We start from the raw sequence: 20,700 nt of genomic DNA on the forward strand, positions 1-20,700 counted from the left end.
GATGCGATCAGCGGTGGAATACACATACTGTAACAACCAATTTGCCCAGAACCGGAAATGTGAGTGTGTGCGCCATCTGCACATGTGTGCGGCGTCACAAAACACAGCAATTTGTGCACACGTGCTGTCCACACATGAGTGTGATGTCAAACAACACGGCAATTCGCTAGTTCATGCCATCCACGCATGCGTGTGGCATAAAAAACACAGCAATATAGGCTGGGATTGCGCCCGGGCAGGTGGGCGGGCCCACTCGTAGATCGCCACTACCGGTTTGTCCAAACTGGTGTGAACCGGCTGAATATCACATCTGGATGTGATCTGATAGTCCTACAAATAAACTAGGATAGTGGTTGAACAGTTAAGTTTAGAGGACCAAAGAAATAAACAGAAGCAACAGCTCAGGAACTTCTGTTTCTTCAATGCAAGTTAATGAAAAGACTATGTGATTCTTGATATCTTTGTAAACATATATGCATTTATCTTAGCTGTGTGCTGCTTGCAGCTGCGCATCGAATGGATATCAAATATATTGACAACGTAATGTCCTTTGAGTTTCTTTCAAAGCACCATCTTTGGCAGGATTACAAATGGAGAGAATGATGAATATTATAGAATGTGATACAAGCTAGAAGGTTAAAATGAAATATTCTGTCACAAAATGATTTAAATTTCTGACTGCCTCAAAAACTGAGTGCAGCTGGATCTAACAGGCTCACCTAGCTTACCCTTGTTAGAAGGAAAAAAAAAAGAATTCAGAAGCATTTTTCACAATTTAGCAGACATTTAATCTTGCAAAATGTTCTTTTCTGTCTCTAGTAAACTAAGAGAAATGATAGGAAGAGAAAATAAAGACAAATTCCTAGGCACACTTAAGCAAACATAAGGGGACATTAATAGTTCCTTACTATTAAGAATTGGTCAGGCTAATCTGAAATGGGTTTCACACCAGAAATAAATTGAACAACTCTGGGAGGACAGATTCAGCAGAACTGGAGGACACCCTACTAGAGAAAGTTGAGATACAACCCTGTTAAGAAGTAAATAACACTTATATCATATTCAAAAGATGCTTAATTTTTGAAAAGCAGCTCGGTTGGCACAACTTTCGAAAGATCTTTTTTAGAAATCCATTAATTTTAGATACTCCTCTTTTCATTTCACTAAATGGATCAGTGACCAGTTAACAGGGGGGAGTCCGTTAGGTCAGTAAATTTAAGGAAGGCATTTGGAAAAAAAAAATCAGGCAGTTCTTTATGCAGTCTAATTCAATATTTGTAGCTCATTTTTCTATGGACTGATTGAGTATAGTATACAGTTGCCTCTTCAGAGCCCAAGAATTCAGAAGGCTAAAAATGTAGGCATACATGTCCTCGACTTATGCCTATTTATTTAACATCTGTTCAGAGTTGCAATAGTGCTAAAAAAGGGTCTTAAGCATGCTCCTTGCACTCACCACCGCCATAGCGTCCTCATGCTCACATGATTAAAACTGGGGTGCCCAGCAACCAGTATGTATTTACAATGGTTGCAATATTGGGGGGGGGTGGAGGGGGGTCATGTGATCGCCATTTGTGATCTTCTTAGCTGGCTTTGACAAGCAAAGACAACAAGCAAGCTGGTTTTGCTTAATGATTGTATGACTCACTTAACAACCATGGCAAAAAGTAAAAAAAAAAAATCAAGTGCGGCTCAGTTAACAACTACCTTGCTTAGCAATGGAAATTCTGATCCCAATTATGGTCATAAATGGAGGACTATCTGTAAAGCAATAGACAACCGTTCCATCCGCTTACATGACCAATGGCCAAGTTATAGTCCAGCAAACAAACCTACAGGAGCATAGACTGACTCTTGATTGATATACTCGCCTACATGTTCAACTTACAGCAGTTCATTTACGAACCTTCCAAAGTGACAACAGCACAGCAAAGTGGACATGACCGTTTTTCATACTTACAACCGTTGCAGCTTCCCTATAATCATGCGATCAAAATTCAGATGCTTAGTAACTGGCTCATATTTATGATGGTTGCAATGTCCCAGGGTCATGTGATCCCGTTTTGTGACCTTCTGACAAAGTCAGTGAGGAGGTCAGATTCCCTTACGTCACTAATTTAACAACTACGCTGATTCACTTAGCAACTGCGGCAAGGAAAAGGCCGTAAAATGGGGCATAATTCACTTAACAAATGTCTCACTTAGTAATAGAAATTTTGGGCTCAGTTGTTTGTTAGGACTACCCGTAGTAGAAATATAGTTTCTCCCATTCTCCACTAACATGTACTCAGTCAAAAAGAATTCAAAACTAAAGTGTTTTTCATAATCCATCATTTCCAAGACATTTTCTTGTTCTGTTTGGGACTTGAATCTGCTGTTGCTCCCTCTCATTCTCCCTTTCATGTAAGTGATGCAGATGGCAATGGCTCATAATTTCAGTAACCGGGGTTCGGGTTAGCCCTATTATATATAAAGGAAAATAGAGTATTATAACAAATTGTACCACTTCAGCTAGCAGGTAGCAGAGAAAGATTGCACGGTTGCAGTCAGACTTAATTTACTTTGAATGCTTCCTAAAAGAATAGCCGACACAGGAGAGTAAGGACTCCTCCATAAATAAAATAAAAACGTTTGATCTTTTAACTGCAGAGAGTTTATCAATAGAGAAACACTAAGGTATGACTTTCTCTACTGGCACTTTTATGTGCCTTTATGCTGTCATTCTCTGCACCGAACTATCATATTCTCTGCATATGCAGACTAGATCTAGTTGTAAGAGAAAGACATAGCTGCTTTCAAAGGAAAGAGACTAAGTGTGAAGGTCAATTCCCAGCTTCTGTCTTTCCAAGGAACGAGAGATTTTACCGATGAATTGAAGTCATTAGCTGAAGAGTCTACAGAATCAAAGGAGAAGAGGATTGGAATTTTGATAAAGGAAAATTTGGTCTGCTTCTATCTGAGTTATACTGAATGCCTGCGCTTAATTCAGAGGTCATTTATTGCCTCTCTAGCAATCTCAACCCTCAGCATAGTGCCAGCAAACCAACTCTTTGCTTCTTATGACCCGATATATGGGTAGTTCTCAATGTACGACCATGATTGACCCCAAAAATTTATGTTGCTAAGTGAAAAATTTGTTAAGTCAGTTTTGCCCCATTTTCTCACCACATTTGTTAAGTGAAACACTTCAGTTCTTAAATTAGCAACATGATTGCTAAGTGAATCTGGTTTCCTGCTTGACTTTGCTGGTCAAAAAGTCACAAAAGGGGATCACATGACCTGGGACACTGTAACCGTCATAAATGTGAATCAGTTGTCAACCATCCAAATGTAAATCTTTGTACCGTAGGGATGCTGCAATGGTCATGTGGCTGGCAAAGTGCTGCAGGAGGCCATCCAAGCCGAAAACGGGGCACGGGGAGCCGCATGTGGCCCCCTGCACCCTGTTTTGGCTGGCTGGGTGCTGCAGGAGGTGTTTGTCCTGTTCCGTCCTTCCACTGGCCTGCAAAGGAGAACTCCAATGCTGATTCGGCTCTTGAAGAAATCCAGTTTGATATCCTTGGTCTAGAACTTATAGTTTCCTATTGATTGGCGAAAGGCACCTAGCTGGCTTTCATGCCTAAGCCAGGACTAGAACTCACTGTTGTGCCTCGCTTGCCCCCCCCCCCCCGCTGCAGCCGGGCCCCTCTCATCTCCTGCCAGACACTGATAGTGTAGAAGAATGTCCTGGCATGCCTCCAGCCCCCAGTCCTGGCACCATGCCCGGACAGACCGAGCAAGACGAATGGCCTGATATGCCTCCAGCCCCCAGTCCTGGCACCATGCCCTGACAAACTGAGCAACTAAACCCCTCCCCCACAGCATGTGAGCCTGAGGAGTATGAAGCCAGTCACGAGCTGGAATTGCCGGCAGCTGGAGGCTGGAGGGACCCACACTTCCGGAGAATGGAGAGGCGACGTCAGCAAAAGGAAGGGAGGGGCAGGCCTGGATAAGTGCTGAGTCATGGAGCCACACCCCATGGCCTATATAAAGGATCTGCTTTCTGGCATTCTTTGAGTCAGGCAAAGTCTAATTTGGATTGATGAAGTCACATCCTGGTCTCCTGCCTGCCCTGAGAACTCTGACAGAACTTTGGCAAAGCTGCAGAGGCACGCTTGGTACGGACTTCCCCGACCCGGCCGTCAGAGGAGGAGTGGGACACGACACTCACTGTCTCCTGCTTTCTAATTTGGCGCTCTAACCACTAGATGTTACCATGTGGTAAATATACAAGTAATGAGATTATGATGCCACGTGCAAAGTTTTTTCTTCAATCCTACCGAAAAGAGGGCAATGAAAAAGTTTATGAAGTTCTCTCTCTATATTTATTATTGCTGATCCTTCTTCTCTTTTTCCAAACAGCTATCCTTCTGTTTGTTATTGTACGGGAGAGGTTTTGCTTGTTCTTCCTAAAACTGTTGTCTTATCGCATTTCACCCCCTGACAATTCTTTTCAGAGCCTGAAATGACAGGCTGATAATGTATTCAGCATCTGTAATCAATGCTAACCTTTCAGGTTACTGGAAAATGCATTTTGAAGAATATTTCAGGTTTGTCTCTGCCAGAGAGAAAACCGTTCTCCTTTCCCTGACACCTCAAGGTAAAAACTGTATAAAACATTGAAAATAATATTGAATTGCATCACTCAAACACCGTAAAAACAATATCGTTTTGCAAAGAGCTTGTGGATGAGTGCATATTTGCCGAGAGTATTTTTTAGGGTCTGTACTATTTTGATGTATGTTTTGTTAAAGTACAATTTTATCTAAACGATCGATTTTAAAATTGAACTCATGGCCATTAAGAGATGGCGGGAGACTGCATTATTTATTGCATGTGAAATGAAAACTATAATACTGTAATTTGCAGTAATGGAAACTCAGGACTGTCAGCTAATAATGGAAAAAAATAGATCTGCAAGATTCTGCAGGCATAAATCACTTGACTTACAACCATTCGTTTAGTGACCATTCAAAATTACAACAATACTGAAATAAGTGACTTCACACTTAGAACCACTGCAGCATTCCCATGGTCAAAATTTAGGCACTTGACAACTGACATGTATTTAGGACAGTTGCGCTGTCCCAGGGTCATGTGATCACCTTTTGTAACCTTTCCAGCTGTCTTCTGATAAGCAGTCAATGGGGGAAGCCAGATTCACTTAATGACCATATGATAATCATGGCTCCATGATTAAAGATGCTGAGCTTGTCAGCTGGAAAGATGACCGCCCGGGTTCGAGTCCTGAGAGCCGCATGACTGACGAGCTCCTGTTACTTCCCCCAGCTTCTGTCAACACAGCAATTAAAAAATATGCAAATGTGAGTAGATAAATAGGTACCACTTTGGTGGGAAAGTTTACAGCATTCCATGCACTTTGCTGGACACATGAATACGGAAGTGTCTTTGAGAAACTCTGGATCGCTCGGGTAAGAAATGGAGAGGAGTACCACCCGCTAGAGTCAGGCATGATTGGACAGGGGAAACATTTATCATTTTTTTAATGCAAGACTTAAAATCTTCACCTCGACTTTGAATGATACCATTGTTATTCTGAAGAGATATTCAAGACACCCATTTCCAGCAGGCAAACTGGTGAGGTTGAGTCCCATCGTGTCTTCTGGCTCTCTAGTATACTTTGGGACGTCCTTTTTCTGAATTCGCTCATCCACAGCTATATCCCATATAACCGGCGTTGTATGCTTTTTCTAAAAGTGTATTGGGCACCCGAGGAGTTTTGGTGCATTAAAAATTAACAAAATCCCTTTTACTTAACAGGATGGCTTCCTATATAATGAATAAAGTAAAGTAAAAATAAAATAAAATGATAAAATAAAATAAAATGCCACATGGGACAGGAGGTATAGAGAATGCAATTCTTCCTGAGCACATAACTATTAGTTCACATTGCTTTTTGTATGCCATAATTACAGTGCTGACTCTCAAAGCATCCCTGGGCTGCTCTTGAGTTGCCATAGGCAAGGGGGATGGGGAAACAGCGAAGCAGCATGGCAGCCAAAAACAAAAGCACATTCAAGGCATATATCTCTCAAGGCTGTCTCCTAGGCTTACCCACAGCAGCAGGAGGGCAGTGATCTCTACAACCTGCAAAATTTCCCTGTTGACGAATGTGACTGATGGCATACCCTGGGGGGGAGGGGGGAAACAGGGTCAAGCCTGGGCCGTAAATTACGTGGGGTCAGAGTTGGCTTCACTTGGAACATGCTGACATGAAGCTCCTAACAAATAATTGGATTTCTTTTGAAGCTTGGCTCAAGGCTCACGATTTAATTAGGGCACAGGTAGGAACCCTGACACACAGCTCCAACTATTGTTACAAAAATAAGCATAGCCCAAGTATCAGATTTTAAATCAACAAAGAAATAGATAAGTGATATTCCATGTATAATTTAAATCAACAAATAGATAAGTGATATTCCATGTATAATTTACATATCTGAACATATTAGCAGCAGCAAAAATTACATAGAAGGAAGAAAGATAGATCTTTTGTTATGAGCTTTACTTGATGAAGTTTGATCATACAAAGCGTGTGAGAATTTTAAAGCCAGGTATCTACCGACAACTAGCAGGAAAACAACAGACCAATAATGTTTCAAAACTGCATTTGATTGAGAAGGAATGGGAAGTAATATGTATTTAGTTACCAACCTAGCATCCCACTATCTATTCTTCTGTTTCTACTTCCTGAATATAATAACAAATCTTATGTATATGAATAATTTATAGGTTAATAAAAAGAAGATTCTCAGCAATTATAGAGTCACGGTGGCGCAGTGGTTGGAGTGCAGTACTGCAGGCTACTTCTACCGCCTGCCTGCAATTTGGCAGTTCAAATCCCACCAGGCTCAAGGTTTACTCATCCTTCCAAGGTGGGTAAAATGAGGACCCAGATTGTTGGGGGCCATATGCTGCCTCTGTAAATCACTTAGAGAGGGTTGTAAAACACTGTAAAGCGGTATAAAAGTCTAAGTGCTATTGCTATTGTTACAGGTGGTTCCTCACTTACAAGTATTCGTTTAACATCCTTTCCAAGTTCAGCATGGTGCTGAAAAAAAATGACTTATGACTGTGACTAGAAAAATGAGTAGTCCTAGCACTTAGAAGCACTGCAGTATCTCCACAGCCATGCGATCAATTGGCATGTATTTATGATGCTTGCACCATCCCAGGATCACATGATGGCCGTTTGCGACTTTCTCAGAGGGGTTCTAATAAGCAAAGTCAACAGGGAGAGCCAGATTCACTTAATGACCTTGTGATTCCCTTAATGCAGCGGTTCTCAACCTTTATAGTGCTGCGACCCCCTTAATACAATTCCCCATGATGTGGCGACCCCAACCGTAAAATTATTTTTTTTTAGGCAGCGATCTCAGCGCACCTCAGCAGCCGCAGAAGAAGAAAGGAAGCGGCAAACTGGTTTTTTGAATTTATCACGCCTGAAGCCGTATTGGCTAGCGATCCGAACTGCTTGCGATTGCCTTGAGGACGGAGGCATTAAAGCGGAGACTCCTCCCCTATTAAGTTTATCGTGCCTGAAGCCAGATTAGGCTAGTGATTGGGAGTGATTGCAGCTGGCTTGAGAGGGAGACATCAGGGCAAAGATTTCTCTCTTTTTTAATTCATCATGCCTGAAGCCGAATTCGCGATTCTTCGACTCGCAAGTATACTTCCCATATTTCCGATGGTCTTAGGCTATCCCCTGGCAAATCATCATTCGACCCCCAACAGGATCGCAACCCACAGGTTGAGAGCCGCTGCCTTAATGACTACAGCAAAAAAGCTTGTAAAATTAGACATGGCACATTTTATGATTGTTACACTTGGCAACGTACGTTGCAGTCCCAATTGTGGTGGTAAACTGAAGACCCTGTATGAACTGCTTACAAATTGTTAAAAATATTTAAAACAAGAAAATAACAACAACAACAACAACAAAAAACAAAGATGGCAGAGATAACAATGCCAAGGACTTGCCGAAAAGGTTGAATTTATATGTATGTTCAGTTGGAATAATTTGCAGTTCTTCTGTTTTACAGGATAATTCATTTTGCATAGCAATCCAATTCCATTTTATTTCACAGGCTCGTTTTTCAGAAATCTCTGCCCCCCCCCCCCAAATGGAAAAGGTCTTGCTTTGGCACATTTCACTACAAAGCAATAGCAATTATCATTTTCTTTGCAGTTTTCAAAAATAAATTACTCTCCAGATCTTGTACTATATATTCCTGAAGGCTTGTAAAGGCTAATTTAAACAGCCTCACCCACAGCCTGAATTATTAATACCGAAAATATTGGCAATTACTCCTTTGATTCATAACTTGTCTATCTCAGGAGGCCAAAAAAGGCAACTATAAAACATCTTTTGAAGTCCAAGTTAAGTTAGTTAAATAGAGGGTACAAGGGAACATGACCATGTACAAAACTTCCTCATTTGATTTTGGCAAAAATTACTTGCATTTGCTATTCTGTAAAAAAAGAAAAGAAAAAAAGAGAGAGAAATAGCCATTTAGAGATCACGGCTTTGGATTAGAATGCAACAAGTAGGGGAAACATCAAGTGACATCTATATATATATGTATGTATGTATGTATGTATGTATGTATGTATGTATGTAGGTCTTTGGTTGTTCGGGTTTTCTCCCGTGTAAAATTGGAAATGTCTTGGCAACATTTCGACGAAGTCTCATTCGTCATCTTCAGGCTTCAGCTTCGTGCTTCTGGGAGCAATGTGTGATCGCAGCTGTTTCTTCCTTTTAACTGCTAGTGGGGGTTTGAACTGATTGGGTGGGATCTTGGCTGTGCTCTGATTGGATGGAGGTTTTTTTGTGCTCTGATTGGCTGGGGGTGTGTCCTGTTTGGGTGGGGGCTTGGTTGTGCTCAATTTAGTCTGTGTTGCAGGGGGATTTGAGCTGGTGAGCTGCATAGCTGTTGTTTGGCTTTGTGGTGGTGCTACATCTTCATAGTGGGTGTCAGTCTGCTGCATGTATGGATTGGAGGGGTTTGAAATGGCTAATGTTGCAGCTGCGGTCTGGCTTCTGGTCCTTGGTCGTGCTTCATGATCAGTGTGGGTTTGGGTCTGCTTTCTGGGTGGATGTGCGGTGGTGACATCCTGTGTGGACCTCGTGAGTGTGGGTCTGGTGTCATTCCTCGTGTTAGGGACTCGTTTGTCAATAAGGGTGGGTTTCCAAATGGCTGGTAGGCGGGAGGTATCATCTCGTTTGTTCATGCTGTGTGGGCGTTTTTCTATCTCAATGGCTTCTCTGATTATTCCCCTGCAACACAGACTAAATTGAGCACAACCAAGCCCCCACCCAAACAGGACACACCCCCAGCCAATCAGAGCACAAAAAAACCTCCATCCAATCAGAGCACAGCCAAGCTCCCACCCAATCAGTTCAAACCCCCACTAGCAGTTAAAAGGAAGAAACAGCTGCGATCACACATTGCTCCCAGAAGCACGAAGCTGAAGCCTGAAGATGACGAATGAGACTTCGTCGAAACGTTGCCAAGACATTTCCAATTTTACACGGGAGAAAACCCGAACAACCAAAGACCTATATATATATATATATATATATATATTGCTCCCAGAAGCACGAAGCTGAAGCCTGAAGATGACGAATGAGACTTCGTCGAAACGTTGCCAAGACATTTCCAATTTTACACGGGAGAAAACCCGAACAACCAAAGACCTACATACAAACACCCGTGAAAACCTCAGAAAACAAATATATATATATATTGCTCCCAGAAGCACGAAGCTGAAGCCTGAAGATGACGAATGAGACTTCGTCGAAACGTCGCCAAGACACTTCCAATTTTACACGGGAGAAAACCCGAACAACCAAAGACATATATATATATATATATACACACACACACACACACACACATGCATACATACATACATACATACACATTCAATTCCATATCTAATGTTTTAGTTTTTTCGTATCCTTTACATGTATTTATAATTGTTTACACTTGTATCTGTCATAAAATACATGCTTGACGGAATAAATAAATAAAATAAATTATTGTAGAAGAATATAGAGATGGCTTCAAAGAAAATATTAAGTTCTTGTAATTAATATAAAATATTAATTACAAGAACAGAATTTTCATTGCTAGGTAAAGCAATTGTTTAACTGAGCTGCACCCATTTTATACCCCTCCCCTTTATTTTTGCCATGATTTTTCAGTGAATGCTACAGTCATTAAGTTGAATTATGTTGTTGTTTAAGTGAATCCGGCTTCCCGCATTGATTTTGCTGTGGGAAGCTGGCTGGGAAGGTCGCAAATGGTGATCACGTGACCTTGAAACATTGCAACCATCGTAAATAATGCTGGTTGCCAAGCACCAGATCACATGACCCTGGGGATGCGGCAACAACCGTAAGTTCAAGGATCGATCCAGAAGTTACTTTTCTTAGTGCCGTCGTAACTTTAAATGTTCGCTAAATGAACGATTGTAAGTTGAGAACCACCTGTATGTGGCAACTATTGGTAGAACATGAGAAAGCTTGGGAAAGAAACTTTTTTGGGTATAAAATGAAGAAAACAACAACTCTTACCAGGCTTTTAAGATTATGTTATTGTAGGCCAGACAAGACTAGTTCTATAATTTATTATGGTATATCTTTCCTGACCTGGTCTACCTTGAAGGGTTACAAATATTTTACAAGTAATGTAAGTACCCTAACAAGTATTTTATTATCCATTTAATCAACAGTTCTGAAAAGGTATCGTTGTTCCACAAGGAAGGAAAGTTAAATGTCCCTTTTTTGCATATCATAATCCCAATAACTATCAATGCTTCCCATCCAAATGGCTGGTTCTTTTTCAAAAAAACGCTGTTTCAAAAACACGGTACAGGTAGTCCTTGACCTACGACCACAATTGAGCCTAAAATTTCTGTTGTTAAGTGAATTTTGCCCAATTTTACTACTTTTCTTGCCACTGTTGTTAAGTGAATCAATGCAGTTGATAAGTTAATAACCAGGTTGTTAAATGAATCAGGCTTCCCCATTGACTTTGCTTGTCAGAAGGTCACAAAAGGGGATCACATGATTCCAGAAGGCTGCAACCTTCATGAATATGAACCAATCGCCAATCATCTGAATGTTGATGATCACATGATCATGGGGATGCTGCAAAAGTCATAATAGTGAAAAATGGTCCTAAGCAGTGGTGAAATCTGGCTGGATCTATCCGGTAGTGCTGGCAGCAGGAGGCTCCGTCCATCTGCGAGGATATTATTATGTCCGATTTTTGACCCTATGCACATGCGCAGAAGGCTCTACGCATGTGCATAAGAGGCGTGTGCACCCACATTCCTGAACCAGTAGCGTAGGTAAGTGCATTTCACCGCTGGTCCTAAGTCACATTTTTCAGTGCTGTTGCAACTTTGAACAGTCACTAAACGAACTGTTGTAAGTCGAGGACCACCAGTACACTTAAATTATCCTGATGAATTATCCTGATGATGAATAAAGAAGGACTTGGATATTTAAATAACAGTGTAAAACCGATTTATGATGCGCAACCTTCTCAAGAAAAAATAACTCATCAATGTTAAAGGGATGATTGTTATGATTAGTTTTATTGTCTAATAGAATAGAATAGAATAGAATAGAATAGAATAGAATAGAATAGAATAGAATTTTTATTGGCCAAGTGTGATTGGACACACAAGGAATTTGTCTTGGTGCATATGCTCTCAGTGTACATAAAAGAAAAGATACCTTCATCAAGGTACAACATTTACAACATTATGAACTGGTATTTTACACTAGAGGGAAGATCTGATTTTCTTATGAACTTGATTAATGTATTATTGTTTCATGGTAATTAAAAGGAACCAAGTTATAGACAGTCTGCATGAATATCAAACTCAGCACCTTTGGCAGTTGCTTACAGAAATTACGGTCATCAATCACCTTGTCTGTAAAGAAAAGTAAGCAAGAGAGAGAGACAAACAAGGAAAATGCTCAAAGGCAATGCTAAGTAATGTAAACGTTTGTGTTCTAGTCTGAAAAGGACTAATCTCAAAAGGAAAAGTTGGTTTATAATCCCAAAATTATAAACAAACGTCCCCCAGGTATATTCTCCACATTTATTTTTGCAGCGTATGAGGCTAGAGAATCATTGCCTATTGGCTTATAAATGAGTGGCCATCATTGGCCAACAGGTGATAGCTGCTATATAAGTAGCAGCTGTGAGTGAAGTTGGTTTGTTCGGGAATATTGCCCTATTTTTACTCGCTGTTAGTTTGTTGTTAATAAAGGATTATTGCTAACCGTCACGCCTCCATTCCCTTCTTCATTCTTTGAATGAAGCAATTTTCTTATTTATTTTATCTATCAGATTTTTTTTTACCCTACCTGCATTACTTTTTAAGTAACTCAAAATTTAAAACTCCTTCCTCTTCCTATTTTTCCCAGAAGGATAACCCTGCGAGGTGGATTGGGTTCAGAGAGAGTGAGTTGCCAGGCCCAAAGCCAGATTTCCCCCTCTAAGGCAGGATTAAAACTCACAGTCTCTTGGTGACTGGCACAAATCAGGTTTGCTTTCAGGTTTAAGATGGGGCTAGACTCCTGCTAGAGTCAGCAACGACTAGCACATATGTACGAGGGAAACCTTTATCTTTAGAACTCCTGATTTCTAAGCCAGCTCCTTAACCGCTACACCAAACTGACTCCTTACTTTTATTTCTTTACCAAATTATATCGGTAACCATTCATCTGGAGACACAATTCTACAACCACAGGAGAAGATTAATGCAATGTGTGAAATTTAGATGACCAGCAATTTTTGAAAGTGATATGCTCTAGAAGCCATGGACAGTACTGAATTATAGCATTTAGGCACTACAAAAAAAAGAAGAAATCTTCATAAGGAAGTGAAGGCCAAAGCTGGCAGACAGGAATTTAGGCTAAAAAATTTGACAGGTGTTCTGTATATTTCATTGTCTCTCTAGACTCATCACAGTCTTTTTTTTTATGCTCTCATTTCTAATATCCCACAAAGTAATGCAGCTGTCACCTTCATATCAATTGTCCCAATGCTGCACAATGTATCTCTCTTTCTCCTTGATCAGAGATAATTAATTCTCCACATCTATGGCCTTCTGCTAAATCAAAACACAGAAACTTTTAGATCTTCACTAGCTATGGAGATTTCATTTTATTTTATAGCATTTGCAGGTTCGATTTCTTCTTAGTGGTCTTTAATTCACTATCATGAGTTCAGGGTACACTTTAAAATGTAATAAACACAGGATTTGAATTTATTCTTTCCATTCAGCACATTCAGTTAATTACTGCCCCAGTCAATTTTTATAGAATGATTACAAGGAGAAATGGGGAAAACAATGAAGACAGATTCTTCTGAAAACAAAATTGGAGACAAATAATATACATTTATCTGATCTTTCTGGAGATCAAGCAAAAAGATAAAAAGATAAAAAGTCAAGAATTTTAAACACAAACTTTTGATTGATTTGATATGTTAGGCTAAATCCTAATTAAGAAGCGTTGGCCTGGAAGCCGGGGTAATATTCTGTGTAAATGAATTTATTTTGGAAACAATAGTTTATAACTTAGTTAGTGCCTTGTATAAATTTAGCCAATTATGCTTTCTTGAAGAAGTCATGATTAAACCAATTAAAGAACAGCACAGCTAGTAACTGTGAAAAAATCAGATATTAGCTTTTAGAAAACATAATCAAATTGTTATCACATAGCTTCATTACATGCTGGAATTATTTTAAAATATGCTTGAAATGAATGGACAAAAACATTGTAAAGATCAGTTGGGTATTTCACATGATAAGATATATTCCCACTGCAGCTGTCTCCAACAGCTGGGAGTGATGGTTGGGTTTGTACAACATATTACTTAATCCACAAATTAGACAACTGAATTTTAGCGTAAGCATAACTGCACAAACTTAGTGGTACTATTAATTGTTTAGTGTGTTGTACACATCCAGAAAAAGAATGTAATTCAATTAATCACGGTTATATTAACTATGAATATGCACATCATGTAAATATAGGATCCATTCCTTGAAAGAAAAGAGTCCTTTGCTTAATTTTGTGCTTTGATATGAAATTCATATTAGAAGTCTAATCTTTCCAGAATCTGGTCTATTATACTTTCTTTTGTTGTGCAGGAGACATCAAACACAATCATAAACCAAAGTAGAAGGATTTGCAGCGACTGTGTATTCAATTCTGTAGAAATTTATTAAAAAGTATGTTTTCTACATTCCATGTGGCCACAGTTATCCTAACATTGCTTCCCCTGTCCTCCAATGTCTTAAAAACCTGTAAAACTATTTGTGCGACGAAAGGCACATCTATTCACAATACTCTTACATCTTACTAGGGATCTTGTTCCCAGCAGTGCTTGCAATAAGGAAGAATAATTCTGACTTGTTTTTTTGCATTTAAAAAAAAAACACTAAGATAAAAAATGTGCTCTCATTGTTTGGTTGCTTGTTTGCAGATGTTTTATTACCTGACTAGGTAATAAAGTTTGGGTGAGTATGAGATGAATGAATGGGACTAGCCACAGGGAGCAAACCCCACACTTCAACCTTGAGCCATATATATTTCTTTCGCAAGTCAAAAACCCTGCTTTGGCATAACAACAGAGAATTTTTTATCAATTAACAACAAGCAGCCAAAGTCACAAAACTTCCATTCTCTCATTCCAGAGTTCAGGACACAGAATGATGGGTTATCCTGGGTTATCAGAAAATAGTTACCAGCTGAATATTATAAAAAAATATTATAGCTTTCCAGTACTAAGAGCAGTTTGGCAGAGAAGCCAATTACATATAGGTCCTCAACTTACGTTGTGTTTAACAACCATTCAAAGTTTCAATGGCACTGAAATAAGTAGCTTATGACCGGTCCTCATAATTATGACCATCATACTATCGCCAAAGTCATGTGATCAATATTCAAGCACTGGGCAACGGGGATTTATTTATTGGTTATGTCTAGTCTAATGAAAAGAAGGACTAGGGGGTGACATGATAGCAGTGTTCCAATATCTCAGGGGTTGCCACAAAGAAGACCGGGTCAACCTATTCTCCAAAGCAACTGAAAGCAGGACAAGAAGCAATGGATGAAAACTAATCAAGGAGAGACTAACCTAGAACTAAGGAGAAATGTCCTGACAGTTAGAACAATTAATCTGTGGAACGACTTGCCTCCAGAGGTTGTGAATGCTCCAACAAAAACTGGAAGTGGGATAGGGTCTCCTGCTTGAACAGAGGGTTGGATAAAAAGGCCCCAAGGTCCATTCCAACTCTGTTATTCTGTAATTCCCTGGCCACATCTGGACCTTTGGCTGTTCCTGTCTGGCCATGCATGAGGTCAATTGGAAATTAGAAATCGAATGTAAATGAGTGTACAGCCCTATTACTTCATCCCTCTACAATAATCCCAGTTTCTCATGTGGTCCTTTGGAAAAATTAATTGCCCAACCTTGCTTAAAGACCAATTCACAATCTGCAAGGCACCCGACATAGATTAGCACATTAAAGAATCATCACAGAAGGAATACAGGCATGAGAAACCGAGGCTGGTTCTCCTTAATATCAGAAATGGAACTAGCATTTTTATGTCTATGCTTCATTTTTAAAATTCTCCTTAAATGTAAGATACACACATAGACTACTGCTATTCTACAGATTGTATTACCTCTAAACATTGGATTATATTACTGCTTCACGAAAAGCAGTTTCATTGTAAGTGTGTGTGGGTCTCAATCATGATTACACAGCTCTCAAACTTGACTCCTAGACAATAATAATTTTTTGCACTGGAAAAATACCATACTGACTGTCAGGTCTCCTATCTAAAGAAAACAAGTGAGAATCAGGATTTATTAATTGGTGGAAGTTTTCATTTATTTTATTATTGGGTTTTGTTTTTTTTGTTACAGATTTAGGATGAAACCAGAAACTGTCCAGTGGCAGAGAATTCTACAACATCTTACAAGATGCTTACTAACATATAAGTAGAAAGGAAAGTTATTTCATCTAAATATGTAGATGATTATAGTACTAATAAATATTGTTCTGGAAAAAAGTGTGGCTTTAACTTTTAATCTGAGTCAGTTTAAAACAATCCACATTTATCCATTAAACCTTTCAAATTCAAAATGTCCAGTTGCTAGGCAGGTTTTTGCTATATACAAAATTGGGTGCAGGTAAAATACAAATTGTCAGCTAAATGTTAAAAAAAAAATTAGGAGGCAAAAGTAAAGTTTGCTTTCTTATACTGCCACCTAGAGGGCAATGCCTGCAATACACTCAACAACAGCAAAACATAATCCTAGGGAAAAGTGAATTAACTGTGTCAGTTGGATTTAGATCTTATTTATTTCTACTAAATATTATAATGGAACATAAAGCACAATTCACCTGGAGGTACTGAATGTAACAGAACTGCTGGGCACTTTGCAAGGTTTTTATATATTTATTTAAGGATAAATGTTCTCTCAAATAACATTTAAATAAAAAGGAACAAAAGGCAAAAAAAACCCCTTGCTTACTAAGTTTCTCAACGGTGACTTTTAATAAAAGGAATTGCTTCTCCTTCTATTAATTTTATGCAAATTACTCTTGTTTTTTTATAACCAATGTCTGAGCAAAGCTGTTATTGTGATGCAACTTTAGATGAAGGAATATTTAAAAATAAATATGCTTTGGAGATACTGTACACAATGAACTTTGAAAATCCTCCTCTTTTTTATTATATAAGTACAAATAGATGTGAGCGCAAATGCATGCACATACATACACACACATATACACACAATCACTACAGTAATACAAACCCAATTATGAAATGATGCAGTACTGCAAGCTGAAGAATAAACACTGAATTGCTAGTAGCCATATAGACACCTTTGCCTGATCTAGAAGGCAGAATTAGCCTTAGTATTTGGATATGGAAACCATTGTAAACTAGACGAGCAAATTTTGCCTTTACTTGTATAGAAAACATCCTAAGAATTCAGTTAAACAAAACTTAAAGGAGCCTTTGTTTCTATTAGCACAAACGTAAGTGCACACAAACATACAAAAACAACAACAACAACAACAACACATGAATCAACTTCAAGGAGAAGGCGCCCTCCCAGGCTAAACTAGTAATGTATCAACTAACATAACCTTCTTTCTTTAAAGAAGAGTTACGAATTCCAGATTATTCCAACTTCTTTTTCTCAGAAACATCGTTCTCAGAACCAGTAAGTGTCCTGGATGAGTCACACGTTACTAAGGAGATATGCAAATAAAAACTCTTTGAAATTTCTCCAAGAAAGTAGAAAGGTAGAGAAGAAAGTGGGGATTGGGGAAGAGAGTGTGGGGAAGAGAGAGAGAGAGAGAGAGAGAGAGAGAGAGAGAGAGAGGTGCAAGAAATCTGGAAACCAACAAAAGTACATATTGCTCAAAATTTATGCTCCAACACATTCTTGGAGGTTAATATACCTCTTGAAAATCTACTTTTGATCAGTTCCTATCAGAGAAGAGAAGAGAAGAGAAGAGAAGAGAGGAGAGGAGAGAGGAGAGGAAGAGGAGAAATCTCTGTGTGAGCTATTCTATTTCTCTCCAATCCTACGCGACTCTTTTTTAGAGGATCTGCTTCCTCCCTTTAACTTTTCCTTAAATGTGAGGTTTCCAAGTACCACTAGCCGCATCCATCTCTTAAATCCAAAGGAGACCCCGAGTTTTTTCATGAGCTTCCCCAAGATCCCCGTACCAAAACCAGGGGGTGATGGGGTGGGGAGAGAGAGAATAAGAACAAGGAGAGAAAGTCTCCGCAAAGCCCCTCTCTCCCACTGCCCAAGCACTATCAGCCCGTCGCACGGACTGGACTGCTCCGTCCGTCCGTCCGTCTGTCCGAGCGGAGGGGGCGGAAGGCGCTGAACACCCGAGGCGTGGAGCCCGGCTTTCTCCCACCCGCGTCCTGCCCCCCACGAGCCAGGCAGGGGTTGTCTTACATCCTCCTCCTCGCCGTCGCTCCTCCTCGCCTGGTACTGGAAGCGAGGTCTGGGGTTGTGCGGCTGAGACGGGCGCGAAGCCTTGGCTGCTCCAGCGGCCGCGTGGGCCGAGGCGGCGGCGGCGGCAGCAGCAGCAGCAGCAGCAGCGGCGGCGGCGGCCCCGTCTTCCTCGGAGCACTGGGGGCCTAGGAGATGGCTGGCTTCGGGCGTGACGGGGAAGGAGCGGGAGGTGTTGATCTTCCCGCCGAAGCGCTGGTACAAGGAAGCCATTCGGTCGATCCAGGGCGGCAGGCTGACCACGAGAATACGGAGTTCACCGGCCGTCTGGAGCGCGCCCCCTCCCCAACTCCCCTGTTCTTCTGCCTGGCGCTGGACAGCTCCAAACGCGCCGCCCGGGTCTGACTCAAGGGAGGCGGCGAGAACTGCGCGCTCGCCGCCCGGGCATCGGAAAGAGAGGAGGGCTAGGAGGGGGAAGGAACGTGGAGGAAACCCCGCCGTCGGAGCGTCAAACTCGCCGCCTTCTTCCCTCGCCAGGAAGAACGACGCGGTCCTGACCTCCTCCAACTCCCCCACGCCACGGTTAGAGGAGGAGGAGGAGGGGCGCGGAGCAGGGAGGCGACTTGGCTCCCTCGCCCGGCGCCTTCCCGGGGCCACAGAGCAGCCGCCTTCCAGGTCGCATGCCAGCAGTGAGTGAGTGACTGTGAGTGTGTGTATGTGTGTGAGTGTGAATGTGAATGTGTGTGTGTGTTGGCTGGAGGGGGGGGAGAGGAGGAGGAGGAGGAGGAGGAGGGAGGGTGCGAGCGAGTGTGCGCGCTCGTGCCAGGGAAGGAAGGAAGGGCGAGTGTCCTTCTGCGCGCAAGGCGGCTGCGAGAGCCGGGGAGGTCCTCAGACCAAGCGAGCCCCGAAGGCTCCGGGCAACTGGGTTACCTCCCTCCAAGGGGAAACTTGGAAAGCGGAGGGTGGGTCATTGTGGGGCTGGGTGGGTGGGTGGGAATAACGGCTCGCGCGCCTGCCCCGTGCTCGGAAGCGGGGAGGCGAGAACGGCTGTGGCGCGCCACGAGTTGGCGTAGACAAGGGGCCGGGGACGCCTCCCGGCCGGCGCCCCTCCTTTGCTTGCTTGCTTGCTCTCTCTGTCTCCCGTCCGCGCACTTGCCCGAACCTTCCCCCCTCTCGCCGCGGGGCTCGTTTTAACCCCCGCCGGCGCTGCGCCCGCTTTCTTCATTCATTTTGCTGCATTAAAACGTGCTCCAGCGCCCCTCGGTGGAAACACGCGCGCATTGCTTCGCGGGCGTCAACAAAGCGCCAGACAAGCCAAGACCCACGCGAGACCGCCCGGAGCCCCCGGCGGGGCGGAGTAGATCAAAGCCATTTCCACTCCACCTTTACAGCTCCCCGCTTCCTCGGGAAGGGCTGGCGGCGTCTTCTGGCTCCCCTTCCCTGCCCTGCCCTTCCCGGGTGACCGGCTTGCCGGTTTGGATGGCTCAGAGGTAGCCAACGGCGATGACGCGGCTCGGGGCCAGCCAGAGGTTAGCTCTGGCCAGCGGCATTTCACAAAAAGGGGAAAGGGGGGGAGGCTGTCCGGGCTTCGGGATGGGGAGACTGAGAGCCCCCCCCCCTCGCAGATCTCTGGGTTCCCATAGCAACGTGTGTGTATGTGAAAGAGGGAGACAGACAGGTGTGTATGTGTGTGTGAGAGAGAGACAGGAGAGAGAGAGATCTGTCTCCCTCTTCAGCCTTAGGATGTACAAACTTGAGAAATCAGACAGGGGCCCGATTCTTGGAGGAATATGATTTGAACTTTAACCACTCTACCTTTCGTTAGCTTTTAACAAAAGGCTTCTAAGCGGAGAGGTTTCTCTTCTCCCGACATTTCCTTCCTTCCTTCCTTCCATTATTGTTATTATTATTTCTTAAATAACAATAAAAGAGAATACTTGTAGCAGATGGCTGAACTGTGGGTTGTCCCTGGCGCTCTCTGGGGTTAGGTGGGGTTTAGGTGGTGGTATTTTGTTTTGTTTTTTTGCAGACATTTTATTACCCAACTAGGTCATTTTGTCAGTGCTAAGGTTGGGCTGTTCTCTTGCTAGCATTAAAGATATTACCTACTCTGGTAATGAAACATCTTCAAGAAAACAACCAGCTCAGAGAGGACAAAGGACACCACATATTTTTTTCAGTAACAATATCCTTCCTTCTTCCCTCCTTTCCTTCCTTCTCTCCCTTTCTTTATCCTTCCTTTCTCTCTCCTTTTCTTTATCCTTCCTTCCTTCCCTCTCTCCCTTTCTTTATCCTTCCTTTCTCTCTCCTTTTCTTTATCCTTCCTTCCTTCCCTCTCTCCCTTTTCGTTACCTGGCAATACAAACTTCCTTTCTTGAACCGTGAACCAATGATCCCGCAATAAACATATAATTTGCCCTTGATTGTTGAGAAACCCAAATATTTAGATTAAAAGGCGGTCCTGATCCAAAGGTAGAGAAGGGCGTCCTACAGGCTCACTTGTCAGTAGCCAAGGGCTAAAATAAACTTCCTTGTGATCTTCAAAACTCATCTACTGAAATTTATTAACGAGAAGTTCAAGTAGCAGGAGCCTGTAAGTCTCACATTTAACCAG

The 20,700-nt window shown here is 41.8% G+C and overlaps 1 protein-coding gene across 1 annotated transcript in view; it reads right to left on the reverse strand.

Moving 5' to 3' along the window:
- Positions 1-18,725, reverse strand: part of DPP6 (dipeptidyl peptidase like 6) — a 487,048-nt gene extending 468,323 nt beyond the window's left edge. Inside the window, exon 1 of the mRNA XM_058181717.1 lies at positions 18,090-18,725. Within this exon, the coding sequence (XP_058037700.1) occupies positions 18,090-18,359 (270 nt within the window). The 5' untranslated portion in view covers positions 18,360-18,725. The remainder of the gene's footprint in view (positions 1-18,089) is intronic.
- Between the last annotated feature and the right edge of the window lie 1,975 nt (positions 18,726-20,700).

The sequence above is a fragment of the Ahaetulla prasina genome, chromosome 4, assembly GCF_028640845.1.
Source record: "Ahaetulla prasina isolate Xishuangbanna chromosome 4, ASM2864084v1, whole genome shotgun sequence".
In the NCBI taxonomy this organism is placed as follows: domain Eukaryota; kingdom Metazoa; phylum Chordata; class Lepidosauria; order Squamata; family Colubridae; genus Ahaetulla; species Ahaetulla prasina.